We start from the raw sequence: 15,236 nt of genomic DNA, 5'->3' as shown, positions 1-15,236 counted from the left end.
TGATTAGGTTTGACATATTCATGCCTGGAGGACCTCACGCTAGCAATCTCAAGCTATGACCTATGTATGAGGCACAAAAGGGATGGAGGATTTAGAATATTGAGATGCAAGACTGACTGCCCCTGTCCATCGTCAGGAGATGGAAGATGGGTTTACTCGTGGGAAGACCATGTCAAAAGACCCGACTTTTCAGACAAATGATCAACTGCAGCTCACCGACAAGATGTTCGCCACGTTCAGAATATAATCTCAGTAGACAACCTTGCGACAGCAGAATTAGCAAATACTAGTTTCCTTTTCTGTCATCTTTGTACAAAATTCACACAAAATGATATCGTCCAAGACTCAAACCAGTTCTATGTCCTCTCCTATTTATGGAAAGAAAAATACTCTTCAGAGTTTAGACCTATGGAACATGATCAGAAGCTACAAGCAGCAAAATGTTAGCAATAATTTTACAAGCTGAACGGTCATTTATAACAGAGGGTTATTGTACATGGCTACAATTTACAACCCTTATACACGCACTCATTTATCTACATTGAACATGAATAAAACAGAAGACTTGATACATTTCTGAAGCTGACAAGATTGGCCTTCCATTACGCCTTAGAAAAAAAGCAGGGCATGAAAGGCGAGTTAGTCATCGATGGTTTTCGCTCTCATGCAACCACAAGGCGAGTTCCGCTGTTGTTTGCGACTGTCCCGCCGTCGACCATAGAGATACTCTACGAGCTGCACTTTGGACCGCCGCTGCAGGGCTTTTGAGGTCTTTCTGCTATTCTGCTCCTCCTCGTATTTCAGCAGAGCCTGCTGGACCTTCTGCATTTCCACCTCCAACCTCCCAATCTTCTCAGACATCTTCCTTGCACGCTCCAAGATCTTACGCTGATGTCTGCTCCTCAAGTCACTGTTTTCCGCATCGAGACCATCAGGAGACGTAAACTCCTCAGCCTTCTTGGACAGCTTACTGTTGGTATCGATCAGCTGCATGATGGTACCCTCAGCTTCTCTTATTTGGTACCTGACGCTCTCGAGTTCTAGCTCTTCAGATGTTTCAGCGTTTGTTTTAAGTTCTTGGATGCTGGATTGGAGGGTGCTAAGCCTTTGGGCATCAGAAGACAGCCTTTCTACGACCTTGTTTCTCCACTCCTCGTGCGGCTCCGTGGCAAGTGGCCTCGGTAGCTCTTGCTTGTCAATGCTGAGCTCTTTCACAACCATTAAATTGTTCTCTCTCCCAAATGACTCACTTTGCGGCGGTCTGAAGTCATCAGCCACATGTCCATGGCTTGGCCCGATGGTGCCACGTGAGTTTACCATCTTGTCATCTAGTTGTGCTACATTTTTCTTTTCCTGACCAAATGGACTAGTTTTCCGGCCTGAAGAAGTTTGAATGAGGTCAAGCTGTATGTCTTTTAACATCTGCTCGTAATTCATTTCAATTATATCATCATCCAAGATCTCCTTGAGCTTTAGCACCTCAATCTGCTTCTTCGCTTCTTGCAAATTGGCATTGAAATCAAGCCTCTCTTGTTCCAGGAGGACACCAGTATCTGTGACCACCTTCTGAAGGGCTTTGATTGTTCCATGCAATTTCTGCAGCTCCATGCTCTTCACCATCCTCAATGCATTTTCTTCGCCACTGGATCGTGTTGTGGTCTTCACAAGGTGAGGAGATAATGCATTTTCCTAGAAGACAAATAGGCGTATAAATTTCAGTTCTCATGCATAGATTTAGGAATTAGAACTGTCACAGTCAGGCCCTATAATGAGCGATTACTGTAAAAAAAATAGGAAAGTTTACCGTGCCAAGTCACTAGTAGAGAAGTGTAAACTTGTTACAGGATAGCATTATAAATTTATATCAGGAACAGTATTACTTGAATCAAACAGGAAAAGGGGAATATTTTACCTCCATACTGAGCTTATTTGTTTGCAAGCGTTCGTTGGCAAGGGACAAGGTTTGTTCCTCCAAGGCATTGACTTCAGACTGCAATGACCCTAACATTGTGAAATCACCATTTAGGTCGACCTTCAGCCTTCTGTTCTCAATCTCAACAGCATTTAGTTTGTCCTTTAGCTCATCTACATACGAATTTCTTTGTATGATTTCTTCCTTCAGAACCTCCTTCTGTACCATGGCACTTATCTCAAAACTCTCGCATGTTATGATGAGCTCAAGGACCTTCTCCTTGAACAGAGCTGCATTCATGATAGCCATTTGCATGTTAGCCAGCAATTTCATTATCTCTTCATCACAAGATTTGATGTTGAACGCAGCCTTCTCCTTGCTCCTGAGCATTTCTACTTCACCCCTTAACTTACGCACCTCATCATGTAGCATTTCATTTGATTCCTGAAAATCAGCACTGCTAACTTCATCTTGTTGTTCCACTTCCATATTTACATGATAATCTTGTTGGGTTTTCCTGCTAGAATTCAGAAGGTCTCTTCGCCCTAGATTTCCTTTTCCTGTTGCAGTTTGCACAATAGATCCACCATAAACACTCATAATTCTACTTAGTTCTTTGCCAAGGTACTTGTTCTCAATTTCTATGTCTCCAAGCCTCTTGTTCATCATCTTGATCTCCTGATAAAGCTCACTGCCGGCTGATTGCAGACAGCCAAAGTTATTATGCAAAGACTTCAGCTGCAATGTCCTCTCTTCGTGAAGGCTTCTAAAAATCACACTAAGAATATCTTTGCTGACAGCTTCAGTAACAAGATTGCTGAAATCATGTTCAAACATCTTCTGTTTCTCAATGGAGTCATTTAGTTCATTTGATAGAAAAGAGTTCGATTGTAATAGCTTGGTGATCTCGCTTTGCAATGACCTCCTAGACTCTTGCAGTTCCGAGAGCCTTACAACTAAGAACTTCGCCTCAGCCTTTAGCTCATCCACTTTGTGATTACGAGCCTCCACCTCTTCCAAGAATTCATCACTTATCTTCATAAGTTCCTCCTTTTCTCTCTGCAGCTGGAGCAGTTCCTCATTCTTTATCTGCTGATCATGCCTCAAGACATTCCGCTCTGACCTTAAGTCAGCCACCTCTTGCCCAAAATGCTCCAGAAGTGTAACAACAAGTGACTTCTCAACAAGCTCATTCTGCTTCACATCCTGGGCATCGGATATGTTATTCAGCAGGCAGCTTATCTCATTTAAGATGAGCTGTACAATGATTTCAAGCTTCATTTGGTCTAAGGATTCATACTTCTGATCCAGATGCAATACTCTCACTACTGAATCAATCCCTTCAGTTAGTTTCTGATTATGCTGTGATAAGCTGTACATTTTCCCCTCCTGGACCTTGCATATTTCTTTGTTCTTTTGCAGTTGTGCTGCAATTTCAGAATTTACTTCCACCATGTCATTCAAACACTGCTGCAAGACAAATATCTCTATCTGAGCTTTGACAATCTTGAGCTCCTCCTCTCCAAGCTGCACCTCTCTGTTCCTACCCTCTTCTAGCAATAGGCTAATCTTTTTCTGTAGTGCATCGAATCTAGTGTTGCTTGACTGTGTACAATTTTCATGCTCCTTTCTCTCAAGCCTTATCTGTTCCTGTATCTTGATCACTTCATCAAGCACCGAGTCCTTCTCCTTCTGCAGATCTGAGTGTCGCCTTCCTAATTCTTTGTATTGCCTTTCCAAATTCAGCAGAGTTACAGTGATGCCCTCAACCTAAAATAAGAATGTAATTATTGAGAAGGTGGACCAAACCTTTTTTTTATGAAAGCTGGAAAATAGTTCCTTTTTAGCCTACTAAAAGGCTTTGTTGCTGTTAGGAAAATAGTAATTTTTGAGTCATACCTGGTGGACAAGAGTTCTCTTCTCAGATTGAAGCAAAGAATTCTGATTTTGGAGTGCCTCTGAAGATTCTTTCAGTTCTTTCAACTTCATCCTTAAACTCTCAAGTTCAGCATTAGCGTCAGATAATGAATTCTCCAAGAATACATTCTTCTCCAGTAGCTCTTCCATGGTCTGAGAAACTACCTCAATCTGCGCAAGAAGAACAGCTCGCTCAGACTGATGAGTGCTAATCTTGGATCTGAAGTGCATGCACGATTCTTCTAATGCCACTTTGTTCTCCCTCAATCCCTCAAGCTCAGCTGTGGCAGCTGACAAAGACTTCTCTAAATGTGCATTTGTCTCTGACATCCTCTCCAACTTTCTCAGATTATCAATATGCACAAGTTCAATGCTCTCATGGTTCTTGACAATCTCTTTCAGCTCAACATTGCCATCCCTCAGCTCTTGTGCAAGTGCTTGTAGACATTCTACATTCAAGTTCACAGATTCTATCTGTTCCTTGATTGTAGAGTGTTTCCTCTCCAAGTCACTCCTATCCTCTTTAAGATGAGAAAGCTCATGTTGAAGTGTCTTCTTTTCCTCCACATGCTGAAAAATCTCTTCCTCCAGTCTTCGTTGCACATTTTTCATAGAAATTATCTCATCCTGCAGACGAATTATCACTGCCGAAGAAGAGTGACTTTGATCATTCAACTTTTGGTTCTCTTCAAGAATCTTCTGCAGTTCTTTCTGAAGCACAACTTTGCTTGTTTCGATCTCCTTTATCTTGTGTACTTCAACCTGCTTCTCAAGAGCCAAATGCCTCAGTTTGTCTTGTGCCAGTGATAATTGTTTTTCCAAAGAAAGCTGTGCCATTTCTGCTTGCATGCGCTTGAGATGCTCTTCTTCTGTAGAGATATGAAGCTTTTCCAACCCGGCTTGCTTTTCATTTAGTTCATCATGCTTTTGTTTCAACAGAAGTTTCAGATTATCTAGCTCCAAGTGCAAGTCCTGATTAGCTCTTTCAAGTAAAAAGAAATGTTCATCTCCTTTCCTCAAGGGTTGCGGTTCAGTTTGCATCTCCTCTTTCAGCCTGTTGAATTTCTCCTGGGTATGCATAATTTCAGACTTCAGGTTTTGTAATCTAGCAGTTGATTGCTGGCACAGTGAAACTGCAGCCTCCTTCTCTGCTTCTTGTTGAGCAAGGGACTCCTTGAGGTGAAGAATCTCACACTCAGCCTTGTTGCCCTGCTCTAGCATGGACGAGATCCTGTCCTTGAGGTCTTGGTTTTCCTGTGATAAGCTTGCTAGTTCTTTATGCAGCCTCTCATAATCTTGGTCATCTGCAAGAGCACATTTTGTATGACATGGATTGTATTTTTTATATTACATTCACGACAGCAAATCTTTGTAGGCTTACCTTTAGCATGCCTTTTCAAATCACTAGCATTGATGAAAGAGAGGAAATATGGAGCCATGTCTGGATTGTCCATGTCAGTTCCAATGGAAGAAGTTTCTGCTGGAAGGTCATCATCCAAGTCCATTAGAACCTGATCAGGAAATGCTTCTGCTATCTTTCGATGTGCTTGTCGGAGTTCTCCTGCTGCATGGTCATATCTTTCTGCTAAAGCTCGGTATGCACGGTACAGCTCCTCAAGTAAGGTCATCAGCTCAGGCCGCCTTCGGTAGTACATTTCAGCTCTTTTTGCAAATGATTCAGCATCTTCTTCAATGATCTTGATCATCAGCTTAATTTTACTGTCCATATCTGCATTTATCAACATTCAGGAAAATACAAGCTCTTTAAAAAGTAAAAATAAATGAAAGGCTAACCATGATATAAGCAAACAAGCTCAAACTATTACGACTGAACAATTCTGCAGATAAATATGTTTAAAACTGTGCTCTTTTTTTATGCCTAAGACAGGCAGGCATCATATGGGACTAAGTACTACAGCCTAGAGAAGTAGCTCTTCTAGCCTAAATCTCATTGAATTTTCTAACATAGTGGTAACAGTTGCACATGAATGAGGTGCACTGCTCTGCATCTGAAGTTGATATTGTCTATCACTGTTATGAACGCGGTGGATATTTGGGAGATAGATAACTAGGCCTTATGCTTTGCCAAGAGCTTGGGATAACTAGGCCTTATGCTTTGCCAAGAGCTTAAGAGAATGAGGGAGACTAGAATTGTTTCTTCATAATTCATTGCTTTTCCATTGTGTCCCATGGGCTGAATATAAAAGGTACATAGGACTAACACCTCTTGTGCCTAGACAATATGGTACTATTCCTATAGACAAATAACTAAGAGAGACACTAATTAACACTAATGGGCTTAAGGCCCAACTAGGACACTTGCGCCCTACGGCGCCCCTCTTTATGCCCATGACATCTCCCCCGCCCTTGGAGACCCAGCTCGTCCTCGAGCTGGAGAGCTGAAGCGAAATAGGGTTAAGCCTTTTACATCTCGGCTTCCCCTTTTTATTGAAGACTAAAATACAAGGATATCCACCTGGATCCCATGGAAAGAGCGCCTCTGCTGGCTTCATGTAGGCTGAAGTGTGGAGTGTGAAGCAGCTGGCCCTTATGCTGAAAGTGTCTAGCACCACGGCAGGCACAAGGATAAATGAGATAGCCTTTGATGCCTGATGCTGGATGCGAGGTCGCTGCACTGGAAACGCCCATACTTGGACCTCCACTGCAATTGGAGCCGCAGGCCGTATCGGCGAGTCCGAGTGGATGAACACGTATGACAACGTCGAGCTGAGGAGCACGCGTATCTGCCGCACCATGCGACGGACAAGCATTCCTCGCACTGTTGCCTGGAGGCGCACCGTTGCTTGCTCCTTCGATGCTTTTGTGGCACGAAGAGCCTGCGCTCGGCGACGTGCCAGGAGTCTTCGTGCTGCTGCCTGGAGACGTACAGCCGCCCGGCATTCACGGTCCTTCTTATCCTTCGCGTTGAGCAACTCCTTGATCCGATCCAGCTGCGTGAATATATCAGCAAAGATGCGGGAAGTGTCGTTGGAAGCAGGAGACACATGGTGGAGCAGGTCGGGGCACGGGGGCGATGTGAAGCGCAGGTGCAGGAGCTCGGTGAAGCGACGCCACGCCGGGGTGCCTTCAGCGTGCTGGACTTGTAGGAACCAAACCCGGGCGTCATCTTCCAAATTACGGGAAACCAGCCATACCTTTTCTTCCTCCATGATGCGCTCTCGGCGGAAGTAGGAGTCGCACTGGTTGACGAAGCCCACAGGATCAGATTTCCCCGCAAATTTAGGGAAGTCCATCGAGGCAAAGCGTGGCAGCGGCGGTGTGTTGTGGCGGATCTGGATCGATGATTGTGGCGGCGGTGGATGGTGGTGATGGGGCTACGGCGCGGCGGCTGTGCTGATGGGGGTGCAGCGGTGGCTGGTGGCGTTGCTATGGCGGCGCGGCACGATGGATGAGGTAGGCGACGCGGCGATCTGGATTGGTATCTTTTTTTGTGGAAACGGCTGATGGAGGATCGGAAGTGCTGGAGGATTCGGCTGATGGAGGATCGAAGGTGCTGGAGGATCCGGCTGATGGAGGAGGATCGCTGGACTCTCTAGATACCAGATGTTATGAACGCGGTGGATATTTGGGAGATAGATAACTAGGCCTTATGTTTTGCCAAGAGCTTGGGATAACTAGGCCTTATGCTTTGCCAAGAGCTTAAGAGAATGAGGGAGACTAGAATTGTTTCTTCATAATTCATTGCTTTTCCATTGTGTCCCATGGGCTGAATATAAAAGGTACATAGGACTAACACCTCTTGTGCCTAGACAATATGGTACTATTCCTATAGACAAATAACTAAGAGAGACACTAATTAACACTAATGGGCTTAAGGCCCAACTAGGACACTTGCGCCCTACGGCGCCCCTCTTTATGCCCATGACAATCACAGTGCTTGGCTGCTAGGCTGATATGAATTAAGTGATTGATATCGGACTAGAATATGGCCATTTATTGCAGTACCCACCTGAAGGAGAAGACTGAAGTCCTAAATTGTAGGTCATATGCCATAATTAAAGATGCCCATGTGCTTTGTCAATATTCTTATGACTTTTTTACAGGTACTTTACCAGTGCCAAGCCATTTGCAGATCATATTAAGTAGGAGCTCCTAAAACTGTATTTGTCATTAAATAAAATGAAAAATTACTTCCCAAACTTATACTTCGAACAATAAAGTGCTGCCAGACTGGCAATAAGCACAAAGTGATTGAGGCTGCCTAGCGTTTTTAGCAGGCGTCACATAAAAGTGTGAACAATTATCATAGATTTAAATGCTCTGAAAACAAAATTATTTCTTATATGCTTCAAAATGTGCATCAAAAGACTAAATATATTGATTTCAAAATTCTAAATTAGAAATGAGAATGTAGGATCACGAATAACCATCTAGAGAATTAAGATCGCTTAGAATTTTGTGAATTATCCCAGAAATTAAAATCTGCAATTCTGCATTTACGTAAACTAAACCATGGAGATTATTGTGCAATTTGACTAAACAATCGTTTGCATGTTCCATTATCGATTCAGGATTTATTGCAATTCTAAGTGAACACTAGAGAGGCTGCTCAGTTCCCAGAAACTAAACGCATCTGACATATAAGAAAATTCCCAAATTACTTTGAATTAATTTACCTGAAAGATTTTCTTGCAACCATTTCGAGTTCTTTGGGGAGATATGACTGTCCCACCACCATGAGTATTTGCGCCTTATATTGTTTGGCGACGTTGCTGCCATTGTACCAGAAGCCAAAGAGAAGCGATATTCTTAACTTCTGACGAAGAGACAGTCTGATCTTCTGTAATTCCACCAACAGTTAAGGACGAAAGCAGCAAGAAGAGATCACAATCTAACAGCAGTCAGCTACCTACAATGAGCATCAAGCAGAAAATTTAGTGTTGTTAGCATGAAGAGACGAACAACAAATAAACAGTACACAAAGTATCAATCTCTCTCATATTTTCAGGTTCACTTGTGCGCAATTAATCTATTGCTAAAGATCAATTGAGCAGTAAGCAACCAAGATACCACAACACACAGCAGTAGCATCCAGGCTTTACATTAGATGAATCAGCATAAACCCCAGTTTGGTTCCAATAGAAAAACAGGAGTTTGTTTTTTCGCCTCCCTTATGAACATTGAACGTAGGGAGAGTGAATGGTAAAAGCCAGCAACCATGAATGGGAGCAGCAAAACTAAGCATCCCAACATCTAAATAGTGTACCACGGTTTCCTTGCAACTGTTTCGATTCCAGAGTTGGAGCACAAATTCAGAGCAATCATCTAAAGAATGACCAATGGCTTGATCAATCAACAGAGATGGAGGGGACAGGGGAATGCAGAAAAAAAGCAGGAATGTATTCGAACAGTGCAAGAGAAGGAAACCAAAACGATACCGTAAGTGGGCTACTCCAAAAGTTGAGGAAATCAGAAAATGCACAAAGTCCTTCACCAATTGCTCGGAAATCGCCGCTGAACTATGAAATCATGAACAGGTGGGATGTTGCTTGCAGAACTAGGAAACGGAGCATTGGGCAGCAATAATAATAATAAAGGAAATGAAATGGACAGGGGAGAGGGGTGGGCAGCGACAAGAAAACCCAACAACCCACATAAAAGATGCCCCCAACCACTTCCCAGCGCCCAGATGCCTCCATGAAATGCAGGTGGAATTCCAAACCTCGAGAAAGAAGCCACATTGATTGCTGGTGGTTACTTCGTTCATCGGCCGATCAATTCTGATTTATATTTTTCTTCAGATAGTGAAGAGCGACTTGTGTTATATGTTCTTTTTTCAGATAACGAACAAGAGCAAATTAACCTTTGAGGAGCAAAGAGAAACCATCGATAGATGCAGCAAGCACAATCTCTGGAGTAAAACACGGGTGCTGAAACTGATGAAAGCGAGACACGGTACTAACAAAAAGGACTGCAAAAAGGCAACCTTGCAGCAGCACGAACGAAGAGCATCAAAATCATGAGCACGGAGAGAAGAAAAGGTGTGGTAAACGAAACCAAGGAAAAGGATCGTACACACATACCACGAACACGAGGCAAGGTGAGAGCGCGAACGGTTGCTTGCAGGGAGCGCGGCGGCGGCGGCGGCAGCTGCAACCCAGGAGAGATCCAGCTGCTCCCCGTCCCACCGCTACGGCGCCATCCCAGGCCCTCCCCAGAAGCAAATGCGGCAGCTAGTCCCACAGCAGCGGCAGCGGCGGCGGCGGCAACGGGTCTCGGATCGGATCGGAGGCCGGGCCAGGCGAGTGGGAGGTGGCGACGGCGATTGAATCGTCGGCTTGTTCGCACGCACGCACTCGTATTATACCGGGACAGTAGAGTTCTCGGGGTGCGGTGCGGGGTGGGAACACACAAAAGGGAAAGGAGGAATTGTTTTTTGGCGAGTTCTTGGCTGGATTTGGCTGGCGCGCCGCGGCGGTGGTGTACTGGCGTGTGCCCCAGCAGCTCGTCTTGTCTGTGCGTGGGGGTTGGGGGCCGACGGCGACGGGCGGCGGGCGCGCGATGATTTCTTCCTCCCTTCTCCCTCCCCCGTGACCGTGAGCGTAGTACGTGTGTACTGACGCTGTCCGGCGGGACCAAACCAGCAGCCAGGGAAATGGAATCCGAGCGAGCCACTGATGAAGTGATGATGATGGGCGGGCGAGGCGCGAGAATGATTAGCTCTTTTTGGCCGGCCCTGATTCATGAGGGAGGGAGGCGTGTAGTATATGTTAATGAAGATCACTGTTCACGGATTATTGCGATTTGCGATCAATCAGGTCAAATGCTTACCATGCCAAAGATGCAGCGGGGCAGAGGTACAGGCAGGCACCCATGTAGTACTGTAGTGTCGGCGACCTACTGGCCGTGCAGACACGTGCAGTGGTAGTGGTGCAACAAAAAACACAGGGACAGGAACGTGGCAAGAAAAAAAGAAATTAAAGCCGTTCGAAATCAAACCCCACGGATCTCGACTAGCTCTGGTACTAATGGTTTAAAAATCCACACCTTACCAACTCACTCTATATCAAATTAAAAATAACTCTCATATTTCCTAACCCATCAATTTTTAGTATTTCAATCCAATTTAACATAATCCAACTCTTCAATTAGTAGAACCCATGATTCCTCGTAGAATGTAAAATTGACGCACCATGGGTTTCAAATCAAAAGTCGGACCACAGGTTTAAAAATACCAAGTTCGCACTTTTAAATTTTATTATAAAAAGTCGAACAAAATTTGTTGAAAATGGTTCGGTATTATAGGAAAATAAATAAAAAAAATATATTTTGGACCAAACTCGAGTGTCATGTCGATTTTTCTTGGACGAAGACATCTCTATCCAATACGGTTCACAGGCCGGCCAAGCGGGCTAGCTTCGCTCGTTATTAATTGGCATAAATCAGTTTTGTGTCAAACTGAATCATACAAGATAAATTTAGTCAATTTCACTAGAATTTTTTAATGTATTAACACAAGAGTTTTTAGTTACATGGCCCTGGCTTTAATGTGGGGTCTACATGTTACTCTAACAATGCTACCTCTCTTCTCTTCCTTCTGTGTGTTTTTCCGCTTTGTAACTCTTGGTTACGTACCAGTAGAGGTCCTCTCGGGCTTCTCCTGTTCATTCAAAATGCTAATTGGCTCGCTTAAGCCCGAGGCTAGCTCAAACATGCCTAAGGAACATTATTGGGCATAGATTTTAGGCCTAAACTCAATCAGCCTTTTCGTCGGTATCACTTACAAAACGCTCAGGTCAAATGCCAATTGACATGGCAAAGATGAAGACATGGGTTCCACTTCCACGTCAAAAGTCAGCCCCTTGAACTAAAAGCTCGCAATCACATCTTTAATTTTTTGCAAAATTGACTAAATTTTGTGTGAAAATGATTCAAAGTGATATGAAACTACTTACCATGTTCCAAGTCATGTGGCAAGATCAACATGTGGGCCTTACGGCAAAAGTTGGAGCTAAAGCTAAAAGCTCGTGTTGACACCTTAGAATTTTAGCGAAAACCGTCTGAAATTTATTATATATGATTGAAAGAGATGGCATGATCAATGTGTGGATCCACGTCAAAAATTGTGAAACATCATGGAGGTTGAGGGAAGCAATTTGATGTTGTAGATATTGGGTTATTGGTGTACTCTTTTGTAAGCTGGTTTTCTATGTTTTTGTGTTTTCCAATGAGGCCTTTTAATTCCTCTTTAGGCCTTGTTTTGTTCTATTTTTTTTTACAAAATAGATATTGTAGCACTTATTTGATAAATATTGTCTAATCATGGAATAATTAGGCTCAAAAGATTTATTTCGCAAATTACAGACAAATTATACAATTAGTTATTTTTTATCTATATTTAGTCCTATATGCATGTGCCATAAGATTCGATGTGACGGGAATCTGAAAAATTTTGTAAATTTTTTTGGAAACTAAACAAGGCCTTAGCAAAAGAGTTTGAACTTGGGGGGAAAAATCAATTTGAAAGTCGGTCCCAATTGCGCGCTGACGCGCTGTACTCCAAAATCCAAAAAATAACGGCACGACTGTAGCTAGTTGGTCATTGCACAGTTGACTTGTCATCAGCCACATTGTCTGTACGTGTTGTGTACAATCTATAGTCCGTATGCCGATGACAAACTCGCCCTGTACTAGTAGCTGGAAATCACTCGCCGCGTGCTGCTAGGAGTACATGACCGACCTGAAGTGCTAGGTCGATCTTGTTTAGTTTCAAATTTTTTTGGAAATTGACACTGTAGCACTTTCATTTGTATTTGATGAACATTGTTCAATCATAGACTAACTAGGCTCAAAAGATTCGTCTCGTCAATTTCGATCAAACTGTGCAATTAGTTTTTATTTTCATCTATATTTAATACTTCATGCATACGTCTAAAGATTCGATGTGACGGAGAATCTGAAAAATTTTGTAAAATTTTTTGGGAACTAAACAAGGCCCTAATCGTCATATATAAGATGATTGTTCCTTACATGTCCTGTCAAGAACCAAATGCAGCTACCTGCCCCATACCTGTAGACTTTTGGTTCAAAGGCGGCAGGCCGGGCTGAGGGCTCCCCATGTCTGGCCATCCAGAAAACCAGCACTGATCGAGCTAGAAAAAGATTGTGTATTTATCTGGGTTGCTTTGCCTGTAATCCAGAGCAACACCCACACCACAACCTTTTAGTCAGTAGCCGCAGTCGACCCCGTTTTACCTCCTCCCTGGTTTGCTGAATCTGAATGGATGGGTTTGTTTTGTTTACGTAAAGATGGCTTTTGGCTCTCGTCAGGCTTTTTCCAGGACCCTCCGGGCGACATGGCAACAAGAACACTGTACTAGTCCTAGGGGGGAAAACACTTGCAAACTATTCGAATGTGTTCCTATTTTTTCGAACCAATAAACTCTCAGGTTTGTGTATCCGTCATCTATCTATACTAGACACCGTACGTACTGCATTAGAGGTGGGGACCGGCAGCGTGACAGCATCTTGTCTTGGACCACGAAAGTTTGTTGCGTGTCCAAATCGCTGGCATCATATATATAGGAGGAGAGGACATGCTACTAATTACATGGTAATGACTTTAATTGATTTTTTTCTCGAATACACAAAAGATTTGTGTATCATTACTATTAAGAAGAAAATGGGACAACCATCGTGCGAACACAGTCGTGTCCTATGGGTCTTCCATGAAGAGCTATCACGCATGCCCGTCGAATGTTGGAAACAACACGGCAGGGCCTCCACCTGGCCTGAAGACAAGGTCCCGCAATGTAAGGTGTCGAGTAATCCCTTTGGCGCAGATAAAATTGGAGCAGTCGGCGGCGCGATCCCCATCCGCTGCATGAGGAGTACCTCGCCTCGCCGGGAGGCCGTTATGTGTGCCAACAATTGGGCAGCGATCCGTCTACTCCTCCTGGATCTCGCCCTCCTGCCGTGGTGGGGAGGAAACCAGTGGTGGCTCCCGTACGACTCGTACCTCATCAAGAAACCGTATGAGGCATCGAGCGGCCTCACTTGGTGTGGGCGTCTCGTCGCTAATCTCGACTTCGGTCTGATCCACTCGAGGAGGCGTGGGCTGCACCAGCTCCTGTGCCGATGGCTGATGCGAGAAGACACCCACCACCGGAGTCGGATCCGCAAACCCTGGGGAGGCAGCCGCCGGGATAGGGCTGGGGATGGAGAGGGGGAGGCGGGTGCGGGGGAGGTGGAGGGAGGGAGGGAGGCGGGGGAGGTGGACACGGCGGACGCCGACGCCGATGGCAGCATGGGGTGAGGCAGGGTCGGGGTCAGGGACGGGTCGGGTCTGTTGCCTCCCACTCTGACCTTAATTGATTGGCGAGGGAATAATCTCGAGCCGTCCGTCCTGTCAGCTGATAAACACCAGCAGTAGCACTACTGATCACAATTTCTTCACAAATACTAGTATTACTAGCTACCTGCAGTACTAATAATTAAGAGAGGAGCGGAGGTGGCCTTGCTGTGTCCAATTCTTGAGATCGAGAGCATTAGTTAGGGCATCACCATTCAGGCATTCACCGATCACACTGCTATAGTAGTAGTTTAACTCTCAAAACTGTTACCTTTCCCATCAAATACAAACACCCGTGTTTCCTTCCAAAATCACACCAAAAAAACATAAAAGAACATGACTACGCATTATTGGTTTTCAGCTTACTCATCAGACACTAACCTAATTAGATGGCTAAATGAATACGTACTAATCAACTTTGTCTCACAATAACGCCACTGTCTCTATATATACAATATCCCGATCACCGACAGTCTAGCAGGCAAGTGTAATACAAGGCACACGCGCAGCAGACAGCACTGAATCTCTCTTTTTTGAAAATATATCTAGCAGCACAAATGGGATGCTTATGGTGGGTCATCAATCAAAAGATAAAATAGATGAGTTGATTAGAGCCGTCGCCTTTTTGTTGCTAAAGGAAACAAAAGAGAATATGCTTTTTGGAGTGGAGAGGAAAGAAAGCTGCCGACAATTGGGCGTCCGTGATCAAAGCACACGCATCAGGTTGTCTGAAAATCTGCACATAATGATGAAATCTGAACAGAGGAACCAAAACAGATCGATGTGTTTGTGTCAAGAAGAATGGTACTCTGCACATAGTACTTCTTTGAATATATAACATTTGTAATAACAATCTAGCTAATTAGTTTGTCGTAAAATATCATATGTTCAAAAGCGAAAAGGAGTAGAATCTGTGGATTCGAACTGAAGAGTACTCGAATCCTAGATGATGCGGTGTGCATCCACGGCTCATCACACCAGCCGTGATAGCTCGAGTGAGAGTCAGAGAACTTTATATACACTTCGATGCATGGTTTCATCGATACGTGTTGAATAGGTATATAGCAGAGTACGTTGCTTTGCTTGGGAGCTGGA

At 44.1% G+C, this 15,236-nt stretch overlaps 1 protein-coding gene across 2 annotated transcripts; it reads right to left on the bottom strand.

Moving 5' to 3' along the window:
* LOC8062464 (protein NETWORKED 1A) lies at positions 277–10,466 on the bottom strand. 2 transcript variants are annotated; one of them, XM_021455305.1, is made up of 6 exons: positions 9,874–10,466; positions 8,467–8,699; positions 5,211–5,558; positions 3,812–5,133; positions 1,913–3,682; positions 277–1,689 (listed from the first exon to the last, which is right to left on the bottom strand). In XM_021455305.1, the coding sequence occupies exons 2-6, from the start codon at positions 8,567–8,569 to the stop codon at positions 640–642; spliced, it is 4,593 nt and encodes a 1,530-aa protein (XP_021310980.1). In that variant the 5' UTR covers positions 8,570–8,699; positions 9,874–10,466; the 3' UTR covers positions 277–639. The 2 variants fall into 2 exon arrangements, with proteins under 2 accessions (XP_021310980.1, XP_002464195.2); XM_002464150.2 differs by lacking the exon at positions 9,874–10,466 and adding an exon at positions 9,229–9,435 and having other exon boundaries at positions 442–1,689.

This window comes from Sorghum bicolor, chromosome 1 (genome assembly GCF_000003195.3).
Source record: "Sorghum bicolor cultivar BTx623 chromosome 1, Sorghum_bicolor_NCBIv3, whole genome shotgun sequence".
In the NCBI taxonomy this organism is placed as follows: Eukaryota; Viridiplantae; Streptophyta; class Magnoliopsida; order Poales; family Poaceae; genus Sorghum; species Sorghum bicolor.
The sequence above is the reverse complement of the archived record's forward strand: the minus strand, read 5'-3'. Positions and strand labels throughout refer to the sequence as shown.